General features: G+C 43.7%; 1 protein-coding gene across 3 annotated transcripts; it reads left to right on the top strand.

The window, feature by feature from the left end:
* Positions 1-72: 72 nt before the first annotated feature.
* On the top strand, positions 73-24,820 carry LOC143843129 (phospholipid scramblase 2-like). Of its 3 annotated transcripts, none has more exons than XM_077348748.1 (9): positions 73-207; positions 6,070-6,102; positions 8,121-8,231; positions 13,755-13,921; positions 15,960-16,002; positions 18,911-19,131; positions 20,048-20,209; positions 21,709-21,870; positions 24,330-24,820. In XM_077348748.1, exons 2-9 carry the CDS (start codon positions 6,090-6,092, stop codon positions 24,384-24,386), a joined length of 936 nt encoding a protein of 311 aa, XP_077204863.1. In that variant the 5' UTR covers positions 73-207; positions 6,070-6,089; the 3' UTR covers positions 24,387-24,820. The 3 variants fall into 3 exon arrangements, with proteins under 3 accessions (XP_077204863.1, XP_077204861.1, XP_077204862.1); XM_077348746.1 differs by lacking the exon at positions 73-207 and adding an exon at positions 385-542; XM_077348747.1 differs by lacking the exon at positions 73-207 and adding an exon at positions 750-868.
* The last annotated feature ends 2,326 nt before the right edge of the window (positions 24,821-27,146 follow it).

The raw sequence follows: 27,146 nt of genomic DNA on the forward strand, positions 1-27,146 counted from the left end.
CCCAATAAATACTCCCACCTGAGGCTGCCTTTGTTTTCGCCAGAAGGGCACTGGCTGCAGCGATACCGTCGAGGCGCCTTACTCCGAGCCCCTTGCTCTTCCCAAGGGGCTTCTGCTTGAAGAAGGCAGCCGTCCCTTTGCAGGGGCGCCCGCAGCCCTCTGATCGGAAGACTTCAAGGCTTCCGACACCGGGCGACTCAACTCCAGGTAGCCTCGCAGCCCGCCGGGCTTCTTGTTTTAGCTGCTAAGCCCCGCGGCACGTCCTTGTGCAAACATGAGGATGTCGAGAAGGGAACCTGCTCCAAAGTTTACCGACAGCGGATGTCCCGAGTTTCATTTCCTTCTCTGGGAAAGTAGCTGTGGCCGAGCTAGTGACGTTTCCGCCCTCCTCCCAGTTTGCCCGCCGGGCTGCTTTTCTCACCCACCGCCCCTCCTTTCCCGTCCTGGGCGGATCCGAAGGCGCAAAAAGCGGAGCTTCGGGCTATCGCTGCCGCTCGTCGGACGCGGACGGGCCAGAAGCGGAAAGGAGTAGAGCCCCTCAGGTACTGACCGGGTCCCCGGGGGGGAGGAGGAGGAGAGGGGACGGGGGGCGGCCGGCCATTCAGACGAGCGTGTGCGACCAGCCTCGGGGCTTCGGGGCCGCGTGTAGCCCATCCGATGCAGTCCACCAAGCGGGATCAGGTGCGCGGCGCTCTGTCTAGCATCCTCCCCCCCTCCATTGCTTTGAACAGTGAGGAGGGGGCGGAAGACCCTGACGAGGAGGTTTCGCTTTCGCTTCCTGCGATGCGGCTCTTGCGGTGCTCGCTTCCCTCCTCCCCTGGATTCTGAAGGTGGTGCGCACTGCTCTCCCGAGTCAGCCGCCGCTTGGGTAAGCCACCGCTTGGAAGGCTGGGGGTGGCCTGAGCTTCCAGTTCCACAGGCGATACCCCCAATGCTGGAGGGGGGGGGGGGTCCCGTCCTGCCTTCCGAAGTCACTAAGGCCCCTTCCCGGAGGAAACAGCCTGAGCCAACAGGGCGATGGGTGGGCCTAGAGAATATGACCGCTCAGACGTCACGCCGACCTGTAGAGCCGCTGATAGCATGGCCGGAGAAGTCTGCTTTGCTAGCCTGCTGCAAAATGTGGCGTGTCGAAATTCAAAGGCTGCCGCTCAGGGCTGCAATCCTATCGGGTTTAGCGTGCGAAAAGTCCCGTTGTACGCGATGTCCCTGTGCAGAGGATCGCGCCGCGAGGAAAGCAAAGCAGACATTGGGTGGCCTGTCCCCGCGACTACTCCCAATCCCTATGCTCTCCTGCACGGACTGGGGATTCTGGAAATCCCTCCCTGTTTTGTCAGATGGCCAAGTTGGAAAAAAGTTGGAAAATCGGGAGTACTTAGGGGACCCCCCCCCCCCCGGTGAAATAGTGTCCCTCTTAAAATCAGTGAAACAGTTCTTAAGGTTATGCTTGAGGCAGTTTGAAGAAGAGTTGCTAACTTGGAGAGGGGGAAGTATGGAACAATTCACCTATGACATCCTTTTTCTCTTTTGAGTGTGTGCTTTTAAACACCTTTAAACTTATTCTAAATTAATAGATCGAAAAACTGAAGGCCTTCTCAGTTCTTCCAACTGGGAAATGGGGAGGGGTGCACCGAAGCCCTCCTCCCCACCCATTATTTCGACATCTTACCCCCACTTCTAACTTTGTTTAGAAGAAACAAAAGAGATTTCATTTATTGGCTAGCATTAATGGTTTCAGCCAACAGTTCTTTAATGTAATTCATTTACTGAATGCTTCCTTTTGGATGCAGTCCCAGAGTACATTAATAGGGCAAGTGTGCAAAACTGCCTGTGTTGAATCCCTGGCATCACCAGTGGAAGGGATACAGGGTAAAGTGAATTTAACAAGAGAAATAGCCCATGTAGTACACCACAGTACTTATGATATATACATTCCTTTCTTTTCCAAACTCAGATCTTGATTGTTTTTCCTCAGATATTCTATTTACAACATAGAAGATAGAAATAATGTTTGAAGCTCACAGTGACCAAGTGATGCATCTGATTCAGTGCAATATTATTCAACTTTCACTCTGGTCCAATGGACCACATTCTTACTTTGACCTTCATCACAGTCCAATGGACCCTTCTCATTACGACATTCACCATGACTCAAGATCTTCACTATCCTGACAATACAGGTCACTATGACATTAGTCGTCATTCATCTCTGTTGGACCAAAATGAGATTTAGATAATTATACTGCACTGAAAAAGATACGCCATTTATTCATCCATCATTGTGAGCTTAAAGCAGTTACCTCTAAGCAAAAATAAACAAGATTTGAGTTTGGAAATAAGGACTTTTTTGTATTATCTACTACTTGCTACTTGTGAAGTTGTTTCTAACCCATTGCGACTCCATGGACAATGATCCTCCAGGCCTTCCTGTCCTCTACCGGAGTCCATTATCTACTATATGGGCTTTTTTTCCCTGAGTTGAATCCCGGACATCACTCGTGGAAGGATTCCTGGTTGTAGGTGTTGGGGAATGACTTCTCACTACTTAAGGGTTTGGAGGGCTACTGGCCAGCAGAGCACATAGTGGAGTGTATCCTACAATTATAAGGTTTTATACAGGGAACCTTTCCTACTTCTGCAGTCCTTGGAGCCCTGCCAAATTTACTACTGATCAATTGAGGGAAACTTGCGAAAATTGCTGCCCCCTCCTCCCTCCAAATACTTATATAACCAATTTTGTTACAGGATGCTTGCTGCTGTATGGCAAATGAAGCCAACATTGTTAGCAAAAGGTTATGTGAACAGTGATAGCAGCCAGCTAATAGGAAAAGTTTTCTATATTGATGGGCTTGACCCTTGCTGATAAACATAATGACAACAGGTTTTATCCTTTCATATGCTGGGCCCCTGCCAAAGTCAATAGTGTAATGCCCCATATTCACGCAACAGGGATGGCTTTGTTGCTCCTGCTAGCTTTTATTTTTAACTCTTTGGAAGAATGTGGCTTCATGAAATTGCAGCACTAACTAATAAAGGGGAAGGCAATGTGAGTGTCATTACAAAGGTAAAGGTTTCCCCTGTGCAAGCACCGAGTCATGTCTGACCCTTGGGGTGACGCCCTCTAGCGTTTTCATGGCAGACTCAATATGGGGTGGTTTGCCAGTGCCTTCCCCAGTCATTACCGTTTTCCCCCCAGCAAGCTGGGTCCTCATTTTACCGACCTCGGAAGGATGGAAGGCTGAGTCAACCTTGAGCCGGCTGCTGGGATTGAACTCCCAGCCTCATGGGCAAAGCTTTCAGACGGCTGCCTTACCACTCTGCGCCACAAGAGGCTCTTGTCATTACAAAAAAAACTTCCAAAAAGCACAAAGATTTAAGTTTCCATTTGGGGTCTCTATGTTTGACCCACAGTGCTGGGAAATAATGGCTTTCCATTCTGTTTCCTTTTCTTCCACAGATACATCATCACTAAGTATACTAGTTTTTCTAAACTTCGTGTGCTTTCCATGATGTCAGTGTACTTTTCCTTGGCTTATTTTTCTGAGGCAAGACAAGATTTGACAAGACTGTACTGCTAGATGAGCCTTACATGTGACCCTGTCATTCATTTCAGAGAGCTTGGCCCCTTGGGGGCAGCTGTTTTGAGACTCTCCTTGTGAGTGAAGTGTAGCCTATATTAAATCTGTGTTGGTGAGTGGTCAGTAAAGCTAAATATAATCCTAAGAAGTCTGGTAACTTGCAGAAGTTATTGTGTGGAGCTGTGGATGTCAGGCTAGATTTCAGGGCTGCACTCTGGGATCTCTTATCCTTTCTCCACCATGATGATAGAGATACTAGAAGTGTGGGCCTTACATATTCCTGTTTATAACTTACTGGAATGTATATTGCATGTTTTGATTATGTTGCTACAAGGCTCCGGCCCTGGTAAGAGTGGGGGAAAGCACCGCTTGGGTCCTGGATGCACAGGGACCATAGCACGTGCTACATGGCTAAACCAGCCCTGGATGAATGAATCCATGACCTAACCAAGATGTAGTGAAATGGTTTCCTAATTCAGCAGGCTTACTTCCCAGAAACAGTACAGACACAATAGCAAGGAAATTGCTTGTACTCTCTGAATTGCCAAAGAACCACAGTTCCCATTTGTTTATTAGTTACATGGGTCTAGCCATTGCAAAACAAGCTTTAGAAGAAGCAAATGAAAAATGAGTTGGTACATTTGCAAATAATAATGTAAATAATCATTAGATGATTATTAATGTTATATATATAGCACTTCTTGGACTGCACTAGCTTTGTGGTTCTTATCAAAAGAAAATGTTAATCGTTGAAGCCTTGTTATATTCACTATTGAACTTAATTTCCCATAAGGATCTTGTCTTGCATTGCATTTCTGTGTTAACTTCCAGTGTCTCATCTCTTGTATTTCCTGTACCAAAATTCCTTATGTTCTACATTCCCTCAATTGCCCTCATAACCATATCCCCCCACCATAACGTTTGGTGTTGTATGCGAGAAGTAATTGGTGGGAGAAGTTTGAGCTGGAATGAGGACTCATGTAGCAGTCCAGAATGATGAGCTAGCCAGCCTTGGCTTATGCAAAAAGTGCAAGACAACCTGGATGAATTTTTGCTCAGTATAGCAGTGGTCCCCAACCCCCGGTCCGGGGACCGGGACCGGTCCGTAGACCAGTCAGTACCGGGCCGTGGCTCCTTCTCGTCCTCCTCCCCCGCTGCTGCCTCAGGGGCTGCCCTGCCACTTTGCCGCCGGCTCACCTTTGGTGCTCTCCAGCGGCTGCCATGGTTGGGGCTCCCCCTCAGTGTGGCACTGCAAAGGTGCTGCTGGCAGCGCCCTCCAGTGGGTGGTGGAAAGTCAGGGGCGCCGGCAGGAAAGAAAGCAGAGAAGGGGCTCAGGCGGCAATGGCAACGTCCCTCGGCAAAAGCCTACCCTCCCCGGGCCCCAGTAAAATTGTCAAGCGGTGATAAAAAGGTTGGGGACCACTGCAGTACAGGTCCCACCTTGTGGCTCTTGAAATATATCTGTTTCTGAAGTGCACTACAGAGAATGGGAGCCTCAGAATGGAAGGGACAGCTTGCAGAGATTTCTTCTCAAACCTGAAGGATACTCCAGAGTTGCCGAAAAAACTAGAATAACAAAAATGTGTCTGGGGATTAAAAATCCCCAAACTACAAAAACAATACATGTAATAAGAAAAACCTGTAATAATAAAAAAATTAGTTTGGAAGCCATGAAAGAGCAGGAGGGGACTGAGAGGCCAGAACATCCCTGAAAATGGCTTGCTTACCATTCGCTGTCCTGTCCATGGTAGAAGAGGACTCACCATCTACAGGCCCAGTAATGACTAGTGGAAACTGACTGCCCACACTTAGGCTGGTGGCAGCAGCTACCGTGCAACTCACTCTGGCCCAGCCACAGCACAACTCAGGGCTGACCTGCCGCCCAGCCATAATTTTCCTGGGAAGAGGATGTCTAACAGGGAAGAAGGGAGCTCTGAAGAGATGGCGTAAAGTTAGGTTAGCTGGTGGATGGGAAGAAGAAAAAGGGGAGCATATAAGGACTGTTATGGAAAGAGATGAGATGCCAGCTACAAGTCCTTGCATGTCCCCCACTTGTAATAATCTAAATCTAATTTGTAAGATGATTGGGAGTTATTTATTCTGAGACAAATTGAGTTAAAGCTTGGAAAACAAAGATAGGATGTAAATCTTAACTAGTGACAGAATATAAATTGGACAGATTTTCTTGCACAACTTTTTGAGATAAAAATCTGCCACTCTAAATGAACCTTTTGCAAGTATTTGAGCTATTTGTTTAAATGTAGATGTGCTTGCTTCTCCCAGTAGCTTTCCAGGCAGCTGATATAGTTAAAGCAATAAATTGTGAAAGCCATTAAAAAAAACACATTGTTTTAACATAATTAGAACTACAGATCCTTGAAAACAACCCGCATGGAACTTATGGTTTTGTTTTTTGGAAATGGCTTTCAAATACTAAACTGAAAAGCAGAGCTGAAAGAAGTATCATATTAAAAATGACTCTTTGCTTCCCCAGAAACAGCTGTACGCGGATCTATGGAAATGGAATGTGAGTAACCTATTTTGTCAATATATTTTTCTGCCTTTCCTGACCAAGAATGCCTAGTTTTGCTGAAATCAACCTTGTTCCCATGGCTTCCTCTTGTGGTTTTGCTTTGCCAATGTTTGTGTATTTGCAGAGATTCAGCCCTGGAGAATTGAATTCATTATGTCTTAGTATGCCCCCTGTCAGTGTCACCCAGGACAAAGTTTCTTAAAGGACTACTAAATGGTTTAATCTTTAATTCTGATTCTGAAAAAATAATTTTCTTATAATCAGACATTGACTGTCTTGTTATTCAAAGAATGACATTGAGTAATTTGGTAACAAACAAAATTAGAGCCAGCTTGGTGTAGTGGTTAGGAGCACAGACTTCTAATCTGATGAGCCAGGTTTGATTCCTCGCTCCCACGCATGCAGATGGCTGGATGACCTTGGGCTCGCCATGGCACTGATAAAGCTGTTCTGACCGAGCAGTAATATCAAGGCTCTCTCAGCCTCACCTCCCTCACAGGGTGTCTGTTGCGGGAAGAGGAAAGGGAAAGCAACTGTAAGCTGCTTTGTGACTCCGTCTGGTAGAGAAAAGTGGTATATAAGAACCAACTCTTAATCTTCTAAAGAGAACAATAGAACTCTCGGGAATAAGTAATGGCATAGTAAATGTTTACCAACAGTTTTGGAATGGTTCTTGTATTTGTATATTATTTATTATATTTATATTTTCTTTTTCTTTACTTTTCAAATACTTTTATCATTGTACCATTTTATCGTTATAATAACTTGGACGAATTATTCAATATTTTGTAATGGCCTTTGGCTACACAAACAGAATTGACTTAGTATGAAATGGTAAATGGCAAAGACTGGGATGTCATCATAAGTATCTGTCTTTGCATGGCTACATTTTAAGCTTCATTCAAACATCACAAGAAGTTCCAGTGAAACTAAGATGTGCATAAAAATGCCCCCCCCCTCATGCTCTCATGGATCTCCTTATTTTGTTTTCTTCTTGTGTGTAGTTTGATTAAGGATGGCTGGTTTGAAACCAACTCTAGTCTCCAAACTCCTATTGAGTGGAGTTGTGGCTGAGACATAGTATACTCTTTTCATGCGCAAAGCCGTGTAAAATAGGTAGCAGGTGATGTTTCTCTGTAGTCCTGGTAGCAATAATGACGTTGATAAACCTTGCTAAAGCAATTTTGTGTGACAGATGGCTGCAGGGACTTGATGAAGTTTTTATCTTCACAAGCTGGATTCTAAACCTCAGAAGCCTTCTCCACTTAAGTTGACATCAGTATACATAGAAGGGAAGCTGGTATGAATGCACTAGCCCCACTTTCCTCCCTGTGCCAGGTCATCAGCACACATACCTGAAATCTGTTCAAGTAGGAAGCATACGTGTGTGGGCTATATCTCCATGAGTGGGGAAAGGCCTTCTCACTTGTGACCTCTACCATGTGGAATGCATTCTTAGATGACACACATGCCCTGCTGGACTTGTTTCCTTTCTGCAGGGCATGCAAAGCTGAATTATTTAGGTTGGGTTTTAGAGGGTAACTAGACATTTGGACTCTTAATCATGGTATAGTGATAGCCAAATATAATTTAATGGATGTTTTTACCTTATTGGTTTTAATGTTGTAAGTTGCCACAAGATCCTTTGGGTGAGTGATCCTTAAACAATCTAATAACTAAAAAATAAAGATGTACTTGTCAAACTGAATTATTTTGTAAATTAGAAACATAGGATTTACTGCAATATGTATAAATGTTTGGATAAGATTAAAAATCAGAATAGAGTTCACAAAATCTTATTATTTCAGTATTAACTGAATGGATATTTCACTTAGATTATGTTCAAATTTTCAAAAAAAAAAACAAAAGCCAGAGGCTTCAAACATTGTCATTGATGCTATCAAGATTATAACATTACTAATGCAGCATAATGAAAAATGAACATGTACCTATAGGACACCTGGATGAGCTGATGTTGTAGGTATGTTCATAATGTCTGCCTTTTCTTCCAGCTAACAAGCCTGGATATGTGCCTCCACCTCCTGGGTACATGGGGCCTGGGTACCCTGGACCACAGCCACCTTACGGCTATCCTCAATATACCCCTGGGCCAGGTTTTCAAGGTAAGAAGTGGATGTCTATACTATAACATTAAAGAGATGGGAATAACAGAGCATCTTATCTGTCTCTTGAGAAACCTATATGCAGGTCAAGGAGCAACAGTGGGAACTGGGCATGGATTCACTGATTGGTTCAAAATTTAGAAAGGAGTTTGGCAAGGCTGTATACTGTCGCCTTGCCTATTTAACTTGTATGTGGAGCACATCATGAGAAAGGCAAGGTTAGATGAGTCACAAATTGGGATCAAGATTGCAGGGAGAAATATCAACAACCTCAGATATGTAGATGATACCACTCTAATGGCAGAAAGTGAAGAGGAACTAAAGAGCCTTTTGATGCGGGTGAAGGAGGAGAGTGCAAAAGTTGGCTTGAAACTCAACATCAAGAAAACTAAGATCATGGAATCTGGCCCTCTTGATTCCTGGCAAATAGATGGGGAATAAATGGAGGTAGTGACAGATTTTATTTTCCTGGGCTCCAAGATCACTGCAGACGGGGACTGCAGCAAAGAAATTAAAAGACATTTGTTCCTGGGGAGGAAAGCTATGGGAAATCTAGACAACATCCTAAAAAGCAGAGACATCACCCTGCCAATGAAAGTGCATCTAGTCAAGGCTATGGTCTTACCAGTTGCAATGTATGGCTGTGAAAGTTGGACCATAAGGAAGGCCAAGCGTCAAAGAATTGAGGCTTTTGAACTCTGGTGCTGGAGAAGACTCTTGCGAGTCCCTTGGACTGCAAGGCAAACAAACCGGTCAATCCTAGAGGAGATCAGCTCTGACTGCTCTTTAGAAGGCCATATCCTTAAGATGAAACTCAAATACTTTGGCCACCTCATGAGAAGGAAGGACTCCCTGGAGAAGAGCCTAATGCTGGGAGCGATTGAGGGCAAAAGAAGAAGGGAATGACAGAGAATGAGGTGGCTGGATGGAGTCACTGAAGCAGTAGGTGCAAACTTAAATGGACTCCGGGGAATGGTAGAGGACAGGAATCCTGGAGGATCATTGTCCATGGGGTCACGATAGGTTGGACATGACTTTGTAACTAACATTCTGGTTTGTTCAGAGAAATGCAAGCACATATTGTGGCCATGTCTATATGCTGGTCATGTTTCTGCAGTGTGTGGTTTTTCTCTTTAACTGTTCAATACCTAATGGTATTTTAAAGAAATCCTTAATAAAACTAATATGCTTTATTTTTAACCTGCCCTTGCATAACACTTAGGATGGGTAACAATACATACATTGTATGTATATAATTACATTTAAAAACATGAAAAACATTAGAATGCCTCCAATTAAAATTCTCAGACAAGGGGTATTCAGTAAGAAGCTGGTCTAGTTCTCCTCCTATGCTAGTGAGGTCAAATGATATGAATCTCAGGAAGCCGTGATCAGAAAGCTCTTGTACTGAAGTCTCAAATGGACCGAAGATGTCTTAAAATATTCCACCTACTCTCCTTGACTATCTTTAATGTCTTATACCCACATGGTGTATTTTCCTTCAAATCCAACCCATTCCATAAAGCCCTTACCTCTTTTAACCCCTCATTCTTTTCTCCCCCCACCTCCCAAAAAAAACCCCTGCCAGGATAGGTTCTGAACAGTTGTCTGCATTCTGATTAATTCTGTCATATAGTGGGTACAATTGTTGTTTATTTAAATAACTGCAGCAGTAATAACAATGGGCAGTGCAAGGACTGTATTCTTTCATTTAGCTGGCACACTGTAGCATATGCAGTTGTATTAATTTGAGTGATGTACCTGATGTTCTGTGCTGTTTTGAATGATCTAATGGATGCATTGGTTTCTTTGGCACACTCAAGCATCTCACAAATATGTCGGATTATTTAAACTGAATAGCCACATTGGGAATGGGAGTACACAGTGGGTTTCCTGATTGCAGGAATAGAGCCGCACCTGTACTAGAGACTGCGAGAAGAGGGATGGGATACAAAGAGGCCTGTTATATGTTAGGGTCGTCATAGGGACATGGGAGCTGTGTGTGAGAGACAAATAACACTGGGTTTTGAAACCATGCAACTCAAAAACCTGGTATCATTTAGTTAGCAGTAAGGGCTGTGTACAAAATGTATAGTGGGCATAAGCTTGGATCCACTGGAAAACTTTTGTGAATGGATAACGGGTGTGTGAATTTTTTCACCATTTTCTCTGTCCTTCTTCAAACCTGGGTTAATACCTGGGGGATACCGTATTTATGATCTTCAGCCCTCTAGAAGCAGTGGGATCGGAGGAAGGACGAAGAAGACGTGATCCACAAATGGATTTCTAGTGATGGGAATTTTCTAGTGCTTCCAGCATACTACCCCTTCCCTGTGAATTGAATCCATTCAGGGAACAGTGTGGGATTTGGGAGATGATGATTCAGAGATACCTTTGGGTCAGGCACATTCTGAATTAACCACTGGTGGAGAGGCTGGCTGCTCAGCCTGCATACTGCTGGCTCCCCAGCTTATTTGGAACAGTGGGATCAACCGATCCAGAAGTATATATTCAGGTTTAGATTTTGGAGAACACACTAAGGCTTTTGACATGTTCTGTATTCCCTTTGTTAAATAAGTTGAGAGTCAGCTGCCCCATCTAGGAATAGCCCAGAGAGCTCTGCTGATCCATCACTAAATGATCATAGCTAAACTGGTATAGATTTCTCCTAGCAAGGCCTATAAACTTTATTGGGGACAGATTTTGAGAATGGTTGAAGGCCTTAGAATTGGACATTCCAGTTTCTCATATGCGTTCCATGGACACAATCCTTTGCCACCTATATTTGGAAATACTACCAGTCATTGCCCTTCCTATTATACAAGGCTTCACAATCTAACCATACCAATTTGGAGTAGATGAGCATCTGTACAGGTAGCTCCAAGGAAAAATTGAGAGCCTATCCAGGGGAGGCCAGACTGTGGCTCTCCAGATGTCCATGGACTACAATTCCCATGAGCCCCTGTCAGCTGGGATGCCTATACCATATAAAGTCTGACTCAGCTGAATATCTTTCTGTGTGCCCATTCCCCTCCCACCATCAACTGCACCCATAGAAGAAAAAAACTGAATCACAGTACAGTAAAATTTGAGTTGTTGAATGCTGAATTATAAAATGCTTATTTCAATACAAGTTCTTATTGATACAGATGTTACATATTTAAGTCAAGATATTCATAGCATTGTTTTATGTTTTATGAAAGTTTCCAATACAAGGGAGGGTGGTATATATAAGTATAATATAAATACAATATAAATAATGATTGAAAACAAGGGGCCAATCCCTATTTCAATAAATAATGATTTAAAACTAGGGGCATTCAGGAATACAGTGGGCACTAGATTAGGGAGGTGGAGCGGAAGAACTCTGCAGATGGCCTCCTGCTCCCCCCAGGACCTAGAAAGGCTGCAGGCAACTGTTATAGAACTGGTAGCTCTCATCTCAAGAACTCCAAGCCTCAGAGGGAAATGGGAGGAGGAGGGGGTGGTCAAAGGTGGGGAATGGAAGGTGTTTGGCTGGCTGCTGGGTGGACAGGCAAGCTGGTTGGAGGAGGAGTGGCATTCAGGGGTGGGACAGCCACCCTGAGTGGTTGTTAAGCACTGAATGGCACTTAAGACATGAGACATGTTCCTCCTCCAAGGCCTTACAAAAATATTAAGTGAAACATATATGCAGCCTAGACACAGGCAGCATTCTTTGCCCATTGACAGGGAAAGTAGACATTTAGATATCCTTTGGAGGAAGTTCTACTTCTCTTTGACTCTAAATTTCCACATAGAAAACAGCCAAGCAGTAACTGAAGTGTATCAGTTCTCTTTGTAGGACAGCATGTTAAAATATATCAATTGATTGATGTACATGTCCTTTGAACCCATGGCAACTTCTGCATTTGGGCTCTTTGCCAATGAAAGTAGCCTTCCCGGTGACAGTTGCCTCCGCCAGGAGGGTGGGAGAGCTGGTGGCCCTTAAAATAGACCCTCCTTTTCTTAATTTTTTTTCTGTGGAAATGTTGCATCCCAGCTGGGAATTTTTGCCTAAGGTGCTATCCACATATCACCTTTCCCAGGAAATTACCTTTCCCAGAAAATCAGTTATCTTTCTGAAAGCTAGTTCAAAAGCAGAGAAGATGCTACACTCATTAAACATTAGGAGTGCTATTCTTTATTTAGAGAGAACCAGACATTTAGGAAGTTGAATTCTCTTTTTGGGTGTTATTGGAAACCTAAAGAAGATGAGGCTGCTTTTCCCCAATTATTGCATGATTAGGTGGTAGCTCCTATACAGGCTGTAGAAGAAGAATCTTCTTTGCCATGTCCTCTAGATGCACAAGCACATTCAGTTACAGCACAAACTACATCAGTGTCTTTCCACAAAAGAATTTCTCTGGATGACATTTATTGAGCAATAACTTGAGCAATGGAAGATATTTATTAAACTCTTGCTCTGAACCTGTAGGCTTATAGGGATGCAGAATTCAGAAAGCAAATGTTATACTTGTTGTTTGAGAGCATCAACCCTCCTGCACAGGTATTTGGAGTTTGCTAAGGTCTCAATGTGGGGTTGTGCTGTAAGATGCAAGACACAAATGGAATTGCTTCCCTGTAACTGTTTATCGATATCTTGTGTGCTGTCACATACTCCTTCCCTCCTACCCTGATTTGAGTTCTTCTTTAGGCTAGGGCCACTTGGTTGGTGGCCTAGATCAGGGATAGTCAAATTGTGGCCCTCCAGATGTCCATGGGCTCATAGGAATTGTAGTCCATGGACATCTGGAGGGCCGCAGTTTGACTACCCCTGGAGATGGTGATGTTATTTATGGGATTTGCAGTGGCATGGGAAACTGAGGGTGGAGCATACTGCCCTGGACATGTGATCTGACTGGCAGGAAGTTCATTCATGTGCTGTCAGCAGGGCAGTTGCCCCCAGTGTGTGTCTGCTCACAAGACATCGATGAACAACAGTTACAGGTAAGCAATTCTGATTTTCTTTATCCCATGCATAATTCTGTAAACCTCTCTCATGTCACTCCTCAATCATCATTTCTCCATGCTCAAGAGCCCTAACTTCTTTAACCTTTCTTCATAGGGAAGATATTCCATCCCCTTAATCATTTTCATGGCCATTTCAACACTTTTTCCAATGCTATAATATCTTTTTTGAGATGTGGTGACTAGAAATGTACCCGGTATTCCAAATGAGGCTGCACCGTAGATTTATACAGGGGCATTCTGACACAGGCTGATTTGTTTTCAGTCCCCTTGCTAGTTTGCATTGTTTGGACTGCTAAAAGGTCAGCTCCGGGAAATTATGCATTGTTTCTGATTATGCAGTTTGTTTACATTGAGTTGGAATAGGAAGCACCAATTTGTTTTCCAGCATTCAAGTATATTACATAGGCATTTGTTAACCCCTTTGGGCTTGGTTAGAAGAGGACTGGTAACAAATTAAAATGACATAGAAAGTGTTTTTTTTTTCCTTTTGACAATAAGAATCCTACAATCTAGTATGTATCTCTTCTTTAGGAGCTCCAGGTGTTCCAGGACAACCTCCTTACAATTTCCAGGGTTATCAACCATCTTATGGGGCACCACCTGTCCAAGGCCAGCCTAATGCACCCGGGGGTGCAATTTGGATGCCAGCCCCACCTCCCGTTCCAAACTGTCCTCCTGGATTAGAATATTTAACTCAGGTATTTTCCCTTTCTCTATTTAAATGTTGCTGCTTCTCCCCCCCTTTCCTAATGAATAAGAATGTATATAATATATATGAATATATACATGAGTGCACAAACACAAGCACAATATGTTAATAGGTGCAGTCATGTCCAGTAATATATTCAGTGAAAATATTTCTATGCCACCTTTCCATCCAGATCTAATCTCTAGACTTTTCCTGCCAGCTCTCTGCTAGCCCAGTCAGGAAGCTGAGACAGCAAGTTGCTAATTGACCTTCTTTGATAGTGCCACCACCTCGAATCAAACCTGCCCTTCTTTCTTTCTGAGCATTGTCCGAGGTTCACACTTTTGGGACATATTTTATTAGTGTGTCTGATGGCAAGGAGTTGAGCATGGAAGTGTGCAGACTCTTTCGTTTAAAGCATGTTATTATGACATGGCACAAACTCTGGGTAACTACATGACAACTTCTTGGTACTGCTAATCAGAATAAAGTATACTAGCTAGCTCCCTACAGTCCTTGAGGTCTCTGGTCTCTGGTGGTTGCATGGTGCCCCTTCCCAGGCACCATTGCAAGCACCTTCCATGATTCCCCTTTTATCATCCCTCCTTGTAATGCACACTCACAGGTAGGCATGAATCCCCCAAAATCACAGTAACATCTCAACCAGGACCAAAACAAAGGAATGGCTCCCCTTTTGGAGACCCCTCCCCACATGGGCTGCTAGGTCTTTAGCCAATCTAGGTGCTATGTCCTGTGGATCAAGACCACCGGAACATGGTCCCTCTGATCAAACAGTTAGCATGTTTTCTTTTTTGGCTGTAAAAAGCCCTCTCTGCCTGGAGGAGAGCATCTTTCCCAAACTGCCCACCTCCAGGACACCCGTGTACTTTGCCATTGCCGTAACTTTGGCTGCATATGTCGTCCATCTGCCCTGTCATCTACCCCAAAGCTCATGTTTAAAAAAATTCAATATAACACAAACACACGCCAGGATGTTGGACCAATAACAGGTACAGGAGGTACACCAAACAAAACAGGGAGGGAAAAGCCATCACCCTCTGGCAGCAGACAACAATAGCAACAGGTGGAGCCATCTCCATAGGGAGGGAATTCTAAAGTTTTGATGCCACAACCAAGAAAGCACTTTTGGGGATTATCCATGCACCAAGCTTCACATGGCAACAGCACCCGGACCAGGATGGCTGAAGATGTCTGGAGTGAACGAGTAGGTATGAAAAGCATTAAGGAGCTGTAACTATTGAGATAGCTTTGAAATACACCTCTGTGCATTTCTGACATTGGCCGGTTTGAAACTGCCTTTGAATTCTGTTTTAGAAACCAGCTCCGGATTGAGTTTTCCTTTCCTATCAGGCAGACATGTTTTGATAATCAGCTGCTATCAGAATTTATTTACTTGTTCATTCTAACCCACTTGCCTGTGGTTAGCAAAGCAAAGTTGAGTCACTTCCAAGGAAACCTTAACATGGCTGGAGTGAATCTGTAGGCAGGAAAAGTATTCCAGAGGTGTATAATAACTACGGAGATAGAGCCTCAAAGACTTTGAAATATACCTCTGTGCATTTTTGACACTGGCCAGTTTCAAACTGTCTTTTGTATTCCACTTTAGTAAAAGGTTGCTGATGGATTTTTTTTCTGTCATTGTACTACTATCCCTAAAGTATCATGGAGTGCTGATTACTGCAGTCCCCACTGTCTTCTCCAGTGCTCCCAGAAGTACCTAGCCAGAGTCAGGCAACCCTATCTGAAAGGGCCTGGTGAAAGTCATTCCTGCCCTGTCCCAGCTGTTTTATCATTTTATCTGGGTTCTCTGCTTATGACCATACAGTGCGTTGACCAAAAAGTCATCTCCATTGATTCATAGAAACTGATTCTAAATTAATGTGTTTTAGGATTTGGTTGAGCAATTTTATTATAGAGCAGCCTGAGTCATGAGATAATGGAGACAGAGCATAAAATAGCTGGGAATATGACGTTTTAAATCACATTGCAGTTTTAATATGTGCTTTTCTTTTAAACCACTGTGACAGATTGATCAGATATTAATTCATCAGCAGATTGAACTTCTGGAAGGTGTGTATTTTATTATGCTACTTGAGGTTCTTTGTGCGCCCAGATATATCTCAAACATTTGTTCCTCAGCTGCTTCTATTTCCTTGCAATCCTGGATATGTGGAGATAATTGAGTTGTAAAAGCATTGCTTATTTGTAGCCTCTGAAATACAATCCTTAACATGCCGCGGACTAAATAATTTGTTAAGCCCTTGGGGGGAGGCCTTTGTCCGTGATGAGGAAGGGGCCTGATTGGCCCCTTCCTCCGGCCCGGCCGATTCCCAGCCTGCTGACAGTTGCTCCCTTGATGGTGGCCTGATGCGTCGGGAGACGTGAAGCACCTCCGACGCGTCAGGCCACCCCCAGCAGCAGCGCAGAGCGCGGTTGCCGGGGGCTCCCTGTCCGGCGGCCTCTCGCTGCGTCAGGCCCCTCGACCAGGGGGCTCCCTGGTCTAGCGCCCGCTGTATTTAGATTACAGTGGGCTTGCTTACTAGTTAGGAATATAATACAGTGTTTTCATTAACATGTTGCATTATAGTCAGTATCAAGGTAGTGATTGTTACAGACTTTTAAAAAAATGAGTTAATGCTTTACGAAGAAATTTTTCCTTCTTTTTCTTTGAGAATTTACAATCCCTAAACTGACCTTGTACTCTAAATTGTTGTGAATATTTTATTGACTCTTATTCCTGCCAGACTCTGCTTATTTAAAAGCTGATAAAATCTTGACTTAGACCCTAGAGCAGTGGTCCCCAACCTGCGGGCCGCGGCCCGGTGCCGGGCCATGAAGGCCATGGCGCCGGGCCGCGGCTCCCTCTCCCCGCCCCCCCCCCCCGCAGTAAAAAACTTCCCAGGCCGCAAGCTTGCGGCCTGGGAAGCTTCTTACTGCGGGAGGGCGGGGAGAGGGAATCGGGGCCGGGCTGCGCCCATGCGGGCGCGGCCCGATGTGCAGGCACGGCTCGCGCGGCGCGGCCCGATGTGCGGGCGCGGCCCGACGCACGGGCGTGGCCCGCGGGTGCGGCCCGATGCGCGGGCGTGGCCCGTGCCCCCATGCCCTGCCGGTCCCCAACCTCAGAAAGGTTGGGGACCACTGCCCTAGAGTGTGAAAACCCAACCCTTGCCCTTGAAGAATGCCCTACCCTTCCTCACCGTTCTTCCTCTAGGTCCTATTGGTATATGGTAAAGTACAACCTGAAATGGATTCCTTTTTTTTCTTGGATTATCTAGTGACCCCTTTTAAAGACTGAGCTGAATGCATTACACAGCTGGGGCTGTTTGTATGAGCCAGGATAGTGTGATGGGCGGATTGCAGCCTATCTGAACTGTGAGGACCAGAAGTACTGGACTTATCTCTTGTGTCTGGCAATGCTTTACAAAACACCTGCCTTATCAGCCCAGAGCCCATCATTCCCATCCCGAGATTCTTCTTATCTTAGTATCTGTTAACTTCACTATGAATGTGCTCCTGCATGCTGAGCCCTGTGTGACTTCTGTTTCAGCCCGCTTCCATTTTCAGTGTTTCTGTGATCTCCAGTGTGCAGGTTTAGTTGCAAGATCTGCTCTTGGTCTTGTTATGTAATGCCCTTTGATAATTCTACTGTAGAAAAAGGGGGTTCCTGCTGATTCTCAGTATGGATTACTCTATTTTTTCTTTGAAAAATATAATTGCTTTGAAACTTAAGGGCACTTCTTGATGCCAATCCAAGCCATACTGGACACATAATTCTGCAGCCTATGGCTGCCGGGGCATCTATTTCTCTCTCTTCCTCTGCAATGTATGACAACATAGCATTCCACCTTTTCAGAGTCTCCTGTCATTGTGATGTCAGAGAGCTCTAGATGCATGACTGCTATTTTCAGTTTACTTCTTAGATTTGTATATTGTTTACTGTGGTACTTGTGACTCTCACCAAGACTCTTGCTCTGTCCCTGATTCTAACCTTGTTTGCTTCTTTTCTCTTCTCTTTATGTATGATATATATGCTTAACTAACGTTACCCTCTGCTTTATTAGGCTGCTTAGGACTAACCTCTTGTCATGAACTGCTCTATGGCGACTTGAAATGGAGATAGCCATTCTGCTGCAGTCCTCCCCTCCGCCATATGCCTTATATACTAATCCCTTCTGATGGATTTGTATGCTCTCTTTGACTGTTTTAATTTATAGTTTAACTGCTCTTTTGATTTATTTCCCCTCCGCCAATCTCAAATTCTTCCTCTATTTCTGGAGGCTGGTCTAGAAATCGTAACCTTTTCTTTGTTGCTATTTTATTGGTATTCAGGGTTTAAACTTTTATCAGTTTTATATGTGATCTCTTGCTGATTGTGTGTATTTTTCAATACTTAAAGAGTTTTATACCCCTGCAATCTGCCCTGGGGAAGTTTTCATTGGTGGAGTGGGATGTGACTGTGCTTAGGGCAATTCATATATGCTTAAGTAAGGCTGTATATGTTAGAGGATGTGTATAGATAAGCATAGACATATTAGTTTGTCAAGCTAATGAACACAGGTGCTTTTATAGGACCCTAGAACAAGGCTTTTGTGAAACCCTGGATTTACTTGATGGCCCTGGAACGATTTCCCAAATAGTGGGGATTAATTGTTAAACATTTATTGGGTGATAGGACTATATATGGTCATGTTGACCTGGCTCCCAATGCTCAGTGATGGGCCTGGAGGGAGTGGGAAGGGGAGGGGACCTACTTGGGCATATATGCAGCTAGGCTTCCCAACCATATTCTGCACTATCACCCTACTTCTGGGATTTCTTGAAGCCTCAAAAATGTTTCAGGGATTTCTCAGAGGTAAAAAAGTTGAGAAAGTCTTCCCTAGAACATTATAGATTTTAGTTGAGGCTGCAAACATATATTTTACTAGTATTTGAAGTTGAATGAACTAATCCTCCTGCCTTTATATTGCTTCTTTTATAGTCATAACAGGCTTTGAAACAGCCAACAAGTATGAAATAAAAAATGCATTGGGACAAAGGGTCTACTTTGCAGCTGAAGAGAATGACTTCTGTACACTAAACTGCTGTGGGCCCTCACGACCCTTTACAATGCAGATATTTGACAACTTGGGCCAGCCTGTTATACAGCTCACAAGACCTCTGAGATGCTCCAGTTGCTGTTGTCCTTGTTGCTTGCAGGAGGTAAAACACATTTTGTTCCTTGACTTGTATTCTATTTTTTTCTTTTATTGAGCCAGAATTTTTAATCAAAATGATGATATGGACAGTCTCATTTAGTTGACCATGAAATATTTTATTTTTGCCTTTTAATTATGTATAGATAAAATGAGCCTCTTGTGGCGCAGAGTGGCAAGGCAGCAGACATGCAGTCTGAAAGCTCTGTCCATGAGGCTGGGAGTTCAATCCCAGCAGCCGGCTCAAGGTTGACTCAGCCTTCCATCCTTCCGAGGGCGGTAAAATGAGTGCCCAGCTTGCGGGGGGGGGGGAGGCACTGGCTAACCACCCCATATTGGCACTGGCCAACCACCCTGTCATTAGACTGGGGAAGGCACTGGCCAACCACCCCATACTGAGTATGCCATGAAAATGTTAGAGGGCATCACCCCAAGGGTCAGACATGACCCGGTGCTTGCACAGGGGATACCTTTACCTTTACCTAAAAGGTAGATGCATTACTTTATTGAGAAATTGTTTCTCTAAAGGATTTTTGAAAATGATCCTGCTTTATGTATTAACCTAGCTGTGGTGGTTGTAGGAAGCCCAAACTGCACAGGTAGATTTTAAAAATGATCTTTCTTCAGATTGATTCCCAAAATCCTGTTCCCAAAGTCACTTCTAATGTCCTGTCATCACCTTGCCTACACTTTTGCGTCATGGCTTACAGTTCTTATAGTTTTTTTCTTCTCTTTTGTGGCACAACCCCTCTGCAATTTCTTGGTAGTTTGCAGAAATCCTGAATCACCTGATTCTTTGCAAGAATGCAAATTCAGGCCACGTTAGTTATGATCATGCCTGGGCAATTTTTTTTGGCGTTTATTACAAAAATTGAAGTATAATTTTGTATTCTGAAGATGCAGTGTTTTCTTTTTTCTTAAAGCTTGAAGTTCAAGCACCTCCAGGTACACCAGTTGGGTATATTAAACAGCTCTGGGATCCTTGCTTGCCTAAATTCAGTATTCAAAATGAAGCAGGAGAAGACATATTTAAAGTTGTTGGGCCCTGTGTAGTATGCAGCTGCTGTGAGGATATTAATTTTGAGGTAAGATAATCCCATAAGTCTTTGTTCTATGGTTGTCCTCAGGTGGGAACCCACCTGTTTTTGTTTTGTTTTGTTTTTTTGCCTTGGCTTGAAATCTGACATTTTTAATTGGGACTGTAGTTTGGGGAGGAATGATGAAGCGCTGAGTTAGTTATGGTGGGTGGGTTTCTGTATATGATATTTAGCTTAATAGTAAAACTAGCTAATGAATTTCATCCCCACCTTCCCCCAAGAAGAACAGAATGGCTAACATGAGGCTAGTTACTGTCTGCCTTTTTGCTGGTGAGGAAAGGAGGACTACCAAAAGGATCACAGTTGATGGGAGACTCCCATAGACAAAAGACACGTAGGGTGGAGATTGCAGAGGAGGAGGTAAATTGGACAAGAGCAGGTGGAAAAGGTATACCTGGTCTTCTGACACTTGTGCTGACACCAGATCCCTGTACCTGTGACAGAATATGCATTGTAGTTGTACCAAGAAAATATCCACCCTCCAGTCTCAAGGTCAGGAACCTCCCAACTTGAGATTCTGCAACACTTATTTATTTACTATGTTGATACACCACCCTCCCCTGAGGCTGAGGGTGGTTTATGTGGAACTGGAGAAAAACAGTACCTATAACACGATAAATGGAACAAAACAATACAGTTATAACAGTGGTGGTTTTAATGGAAGATTATTGAATTCAGGTCGACCTCAACCAAATGCCTGGCGGAAGAGCTTCCTTTTGCAGGTCCTGCAGAACTGTTTAAGCTCCTTTAGGGCTCTGATCTTCTCTGGGAGCTCGTTCCACCAGGTTGGGGCCAGGATAGAAAAATTCTGGCCCTGGTTGAGGTCAAGCGAGCTTCCTTGGGACCAGGGATCATCAGGCAGTTGGTAGCAGCGGAGCATAAGGCTTTTTGAGGGGTATAGGCAGAGAGGCGATCCCCTAGGTCAGTGGTTCTCAACCTTCCTAATACCACAACCCTTTAATACAGTTCCTCACATTGTGGTGACCCCCAACCATACAATTATGCAAGTGTTCTTTCACAGAAATTAAACTGAAACTGACCAAAGGCATGAAGATCCATTGTTCATGATTGTATATAAATGGGTTATAAATTGGCGGGTGCCTTCAGGGGGAGGGGCAACAGTGGTGTTGCCCCCCATCCCTCACCAAGCTGCTCATCCTGTCGCAACCCCTGTGAAAGGGTTGGTTGACCCCCAAAGGGGTCCCCAGGTTGAGAACCACTGCCCTAGGTACACTGGGCCCACACTGTGGATGGCCTTAAAGATGATTACCAGAACCTTAAGCCTGATCCGGAATCCAACTGGAAGCCAGTATTTGATAATGGATTATGACAAAATTACTTTTGTTTGGGCTTGGAATAACTTGTTTTTTTTTATGTTTGTAGCTAAAGTGGCTATGGAGTATTGTTTGAATAAATGTGTATGACCTGGTAGCTGCAAGAGTAAAATAGTTTGTTTTTCCAATTTCAAAACCTTTTTCAAAAATTAGGTGAAGTCTACAGACGAGAAGTCTACTGTTGGAAGAATTTCTAAGCAATGGACTGGCTTTGTGAGGGAGGCTTTTACAGATGCTGACAACTTTGGAATCCAGTTCCCACTGGACCTTGATGTTAAAATGAAAGCAGTCATGCTTGGGGCTTGCTTCCTCATAGTAAGTTGTGTTTTTTATATCATTGGTATGTGCTCAGCACATATGTCCAGGATGGGATTGGAAAGAACCTTTGCGATTGTGCCAGCTCTACCTGGAGGGTAGGTCTGAAAAGGTGGTGCTGGGGGGCTACTGCTCAGTCCTTGGCCTTCTGTCTTTTCCCAAATGTTCTTTAACATCTACATGAAGCTGCTAGGTAAGGTTTCCTGGAGATTTGGGCTAGATTGTCATCAATATTCAGATGACTCTTAGCTGTGTTGCATGTATCTGGCTGATCTCAAGGAGGCTGCAGAAACCCTAAACCCTGTTTTTGAAGCAGCTTTCAAGCAGATCCAGGCTAATAATTTGAAACTTAATCCCAGAACTTCTACTGGTGAGTGGAAAGTCTGATCTAGGATTTATGGTGTCATTAGGACTGAATGGGATGCTCTCCCCTTGAAAGGAACAGGTGCATAGTCTAGGGGTCTTCTTGGACTCTGGCCTAATTTTGGATAAGTAGGTGGCAGCTGTGGCCAAGAGAACCTTTTACCAACTTTAACTAGTCAGTCAGTGATGACTTCTTGTAGGCAGAAAAGGCATGCCTTGCTTGCAACTAGGTTTGATTACTATAATGTGTTGTTTATTGGCCACCCTTGAGAAGTGTTTGGAAGGGATGAAGCTAGGTTGGTGACTGGAGTAAGGCAGAAGAACCATAGAAGTCTAGTCCTGAACCTTTACCCTTGTTCCCAGTCTGTTTCCAGTATTATTGAAAGCGGTGGTTTGGTTTTGGACTTAGTTACCTGAAAGATTGCTTACTTACTTATGAACCTACCAGACCACTGTGATCATCTTCAAAAGTCCTACTTTTAGAGAGAGCCTTTCTATATTTGGAGAAGGCCTTCTCAACAGCAGCACTAAAACTCTGGAACACTCTGCTTAGAGACTCATCTCTTGTCTTCTCTTTCCAACTTGTACTAGGAGGTGATTCCCTCAATGATCCCTCCTTCCCACCATCAGTTTTAATTTTTTCAAATATATTTGTACCTCTGATTTTAGTGTTTTTATATTGATTAATCATTTTAAATATATAATTTTATGATGTATATTTTAATTTGTTCCTCACCTTGTTGGTCCTTTTGAAGGCAGAAAGGTGTATGGTTTTTTTTTAAATAAGTAACTAATCTTTTCTAGGCTTTTCATGTGAGCATCACTTTCCTGATTTCCAGCATCATAAGGCAGACTCAGGAGTCCTTTCTGGAACTTAGGACAGATAAGGAGCATACTTAAACACAAGGCCATTGTCTAATAAATCAAAAGGAGTAGGGGGTGATTTGCACTTGTAAGAATTTCAGTCAGCTTTGCCAGTGTCAGTCCGTATCTATGCTGTGTCAGTCAGTACCTATGCTGTAGCTTCAGCTGTAGTATCAGTCTATTCAACAGTCAGTTCTGGCAAATTTCCACTGGTATAATAATGCAGAAATCTATGGGGTAGATGTGGGAAGGTGTGCAGATTTTTTTAGACCTTGTGATGTATCTTGACATTAAATACAGTGAGATATATTGACTGGCAGGAGGCCAGTCTGGCAGAAAGAAGACACAACACCAGGTATTGGCTTTAAGATGGCCACAGCTTTTTATAAACAACCTCCCACAGAGGGTTGGCGCTCCACAAGGGGAACGAGCCTGACCTAGGCAGTCTGCTGATTGCACCACCCACAACCAAAAGCTATGAGAAGTCCATCAATGTTCCCCACTGGGAATACGGACTTCAAATCAGGTTTTCCTAAGAATGGGAGATAACCCAGGTAGAGAGCCAAAGGGCGTGAACTACCTTGACAAGCTGTCTGGTCATGAATGAGCTACCCTAGCCTACCCCACCTGGTCGGCTAGCTGCTCGTTACCACCACCCCTTTAAGGAGGCCCCAATCCCCGCGGGGAGGCTGATCACAAACTGGCTCCTCTAAGAGGCTAATTCTCATGTGTCCAATACACTGTGACGAAACACACATTACAACCTAAGCAAACCGTTATAACAAGGGAGGGGGTGGGTGGGATCACTTGCCCATGCTCCAGCAAAGAGGCGGGAAAGAGACCGACAGTGTCCCTTAAGGACACTCCAAGCCCCACCCTGATGTGTGTGTGCCGCTGCTGCAACACATACCCCCACAGCCAGAGCATGGCTGCAAAGCCGCTGCTCTTCCCACCCGCCAAAAGGCAGCACAGGTAAGTCTATGCCATCACACTCTGGCAGAACCCATATAAAAAGGGCCCATTGATGTTGAGCAGAAAACTGTTGGTTCTCAATTCAAGGCTGGGTTTGCCTGTTTAAAATTAACGGGATCCATTATCCTGTGCTCACTTCAGGGTGCCCTGCTCTGTCCATTCTTTAAATGTCTGGGTAATTTTTTTTTCTCTTAATAGAATTTTGTAAAAGATGTGGGAGACTTTCATTGACAAGCTCATCTTATATTTTTCTTCTGTAGGATTTCATGTTTTTTGAACACGGGCATAATCGGCAGCAGAGGACAGGAGTCTGGTAACAGAGTTGACTTCTGCATTGTGGGACCCTTCGAAGAAAAGATTTATGCTACTGTTGTTCTAGCTTGGCTAAAACTAGGTGCAAACCCTGTGCAATGAATGTTATTTTTGGAATTCGAGGTTTTGAAGCTACATGCTGGAATAATTCCACTTATGAGGCTTGTGCTGTAAATATAATGCACATTGAAATGCATATTGAATTATTATTTTTGATATAGCAAACGTATATTGGATGTGATTGCTCATGGCACAGTGCTGTGAGAAGGCTCCCAACAGCTTGTACAAGTGCAGGTTTTGATGTCCATCCATGTGAGTGTACACACAGTGGTGGTGGGGAGAAGCTGTATGCAGACAAGGATACTTTGTATATAAAATAAATTGAACTTACTAGTTATTCTGTGTTTTATTTAAAGAAAATAAAGTAATTTCCACTTGAGGTGTTCAAAAATTGCTGGTATTATTTTGGCTTAGGTATATTGAGCCTCTTGTGGCGCAGAATGGTAAGGCAGCAGACAATCAGTCTGAAGCTCTGCCCCTGAGGCTGGGAGTTCAATCCCAGCAGTTGGCTCAAGGGTGACTCAGCTCTCCATCCTTCCGAGGTTGGTAAAATGAGTACCCAGCTTGCTGGGGGGTAAACGGTAATGACTGGGGAAGGCACTGGCAAACCACCCTGTATTGAGTCTGCCATGAAAAACGCTAGAGGGCGTCACCCCAAAGGTCAGACATGACCCGGTGCTTGCACAGGGGGGATACCTTTACCTTTATATTGAACCGGAAAAAATCAGTATTTTCTGATATTCCTAAATCCCAATACTGGTACGTGATTTGGAAAAGGCAAAGGAATTTTTTGCCTACATTATAGCCTATCAGGACCATTCTAGTTAATGGTCCCCATAAACTATAATGGAGAATTGATTTGGGGTTTCTTTGCCTTGGGGGGGGCAGGGCTGAGGTAAATGCACAATAGCTGCTAGTGACTTTATTCAACACCCCCTCCAAGTTTGAAAAAGATTGGGCCAGGGGGTCCAGTTTCATCAACCCTCAAAAAATGTGTCCCCATCCTCCATTGTTTCCAGTGGAGGTGGAGGAAACATTTAAACTTTAAAGGGAATGCTGTCCTTTTAAAAATCATATACCGTTTGTGATCGGGTAAGTGAACTCTGGAGGCATTTAAAGGGCACTCAGTCCCTCTAAATATTTTCTCCAAGCTGAGATTTCACTCTGAAAGCATTTAAAAGGACTGAGAGTCCTTTAAATGCATATCAAACTCAGCTATCAGGTGGTCCTGAAAAATTCCAAAAATTGTTGCAATTTTTGGGGGGTTGTCCATTTTGTTACCCTAAATTTATATTAAATTTTTTTTTGGAGGGGGTGATTCTAATAAGTAACAGGAATTTTTTACCTGTATATACTTGGATCCCTTGCCACAATAAAAAAAAATGCATAGATGAATTTGAAAAATAAATTTGAAATGATGTTGTTGGAAGGGTTGAGGAAATAACTACCCCTTGTGCCAGGGAGAAATTGAGAGGTTGAGATGCCAGCAATTTCAGATAGCTGAAAAACATCAAAAAAAAAAAAGGTAAGGCAGCCAACATGCAGTCTGAAGCTCTGACCATGAGGCTGGGAGTTCAATCCCAGCAGCCGGCTCTAGGTTGATTCAGCCTTCCATCCTTCCGAGGTCGGTAAAATGAGTACCCAGCTTGCTGGGGGGTAAAACGGTAATGACTGGGGAAGGGAATGGCAAACCTCCCTGTATCGAGTCTGCCAAGAAAACGCTGGAGGGCGTCACCCCAAGGGTCAGACATGACTCTGTGCTTGCAGAGGAAATACCTTTACTTTCCCCTTATTCTCCTTCAAAAGATAATACAAGTTTTCTCACGTTCGTTTTACAAAAGATTCTTTTAAATGTATCTTTTAAAAAACGCAAATCAAGGTACTTGTTTGGAATGTCTCCAAATACTTCCACTTTCTGTCCCCACGGCTCCTTCATTCTGTCCTGTCGACAGAAGCAGCCACATTCTGCTGTCAAGGTAAGGTGACTCCCAATGCATTACCTTACAACAACTGACTGCAAACAACAATTGCAGCAGAACAAAAACTATGATAGCCATCACAGTGTTGTCATCTGATGTAAACTTCCTTATGTAAACAACAAAAGAGGGGGGGGAAACTCAACCCAAAATCTTCCAATTTGTGTCAAAAGGGTCAAACTACAACAAAATAAAAGTACTAATTATATAGTATGTAGTACATATCAGGCTATAATTTACAAGCATTTCTGGTGGATGAATATGTCCTATGAAACATTAGAAACCGAATACATTTTGGCTTCTACAGCCTTCCTTAGTGATCACAAATACATTAGATATACATAAGACACATTCAGAGAGCATTATATATTTTTCATAACCAAGTATCGTATGGCTAGGCAAAGAATTTCTTATACAGCAGCCCATGGGTTCTTCCTCATGATGTCTACTCATACAGCTTTTATCTGGTCTGGAATGTTCAACGGTTCTAGATATAACACCAACCAGTAGATAGAGTTGAATAGCCATGGTTATGAAAAATGGTAACACTGCTCTCCCCAACCAGTGGTCAGGGTCATGCCCACTAAACTTACTAACCCTTTCTGATCTAAAGGGAATATAGGTGTACCATCTTGGCACATCTTGGCACTGGTGACCCAGGAAGAGGTCTGGCAAACCCACTTCCTGTGATCGGAAACTGCCAATGTGCATAGCATCACTAATAAAATA

The sequence above is a fragment of the Paroedura picta genome, chromosome 8 (assembly GCF_049243985.1).
Source record: "Paroedura picta isolate Pp20150507F chromosome 8, Ppicta_v3.0, whole genome shotgun sequence".
NCBI classification, from domain to species: domain Eukaryota; kingdom Metazoa; phylum Chordata; class Lepidosauria; order Squamata; family Gekkonidae; genus Paroedura; species Paroedura picta.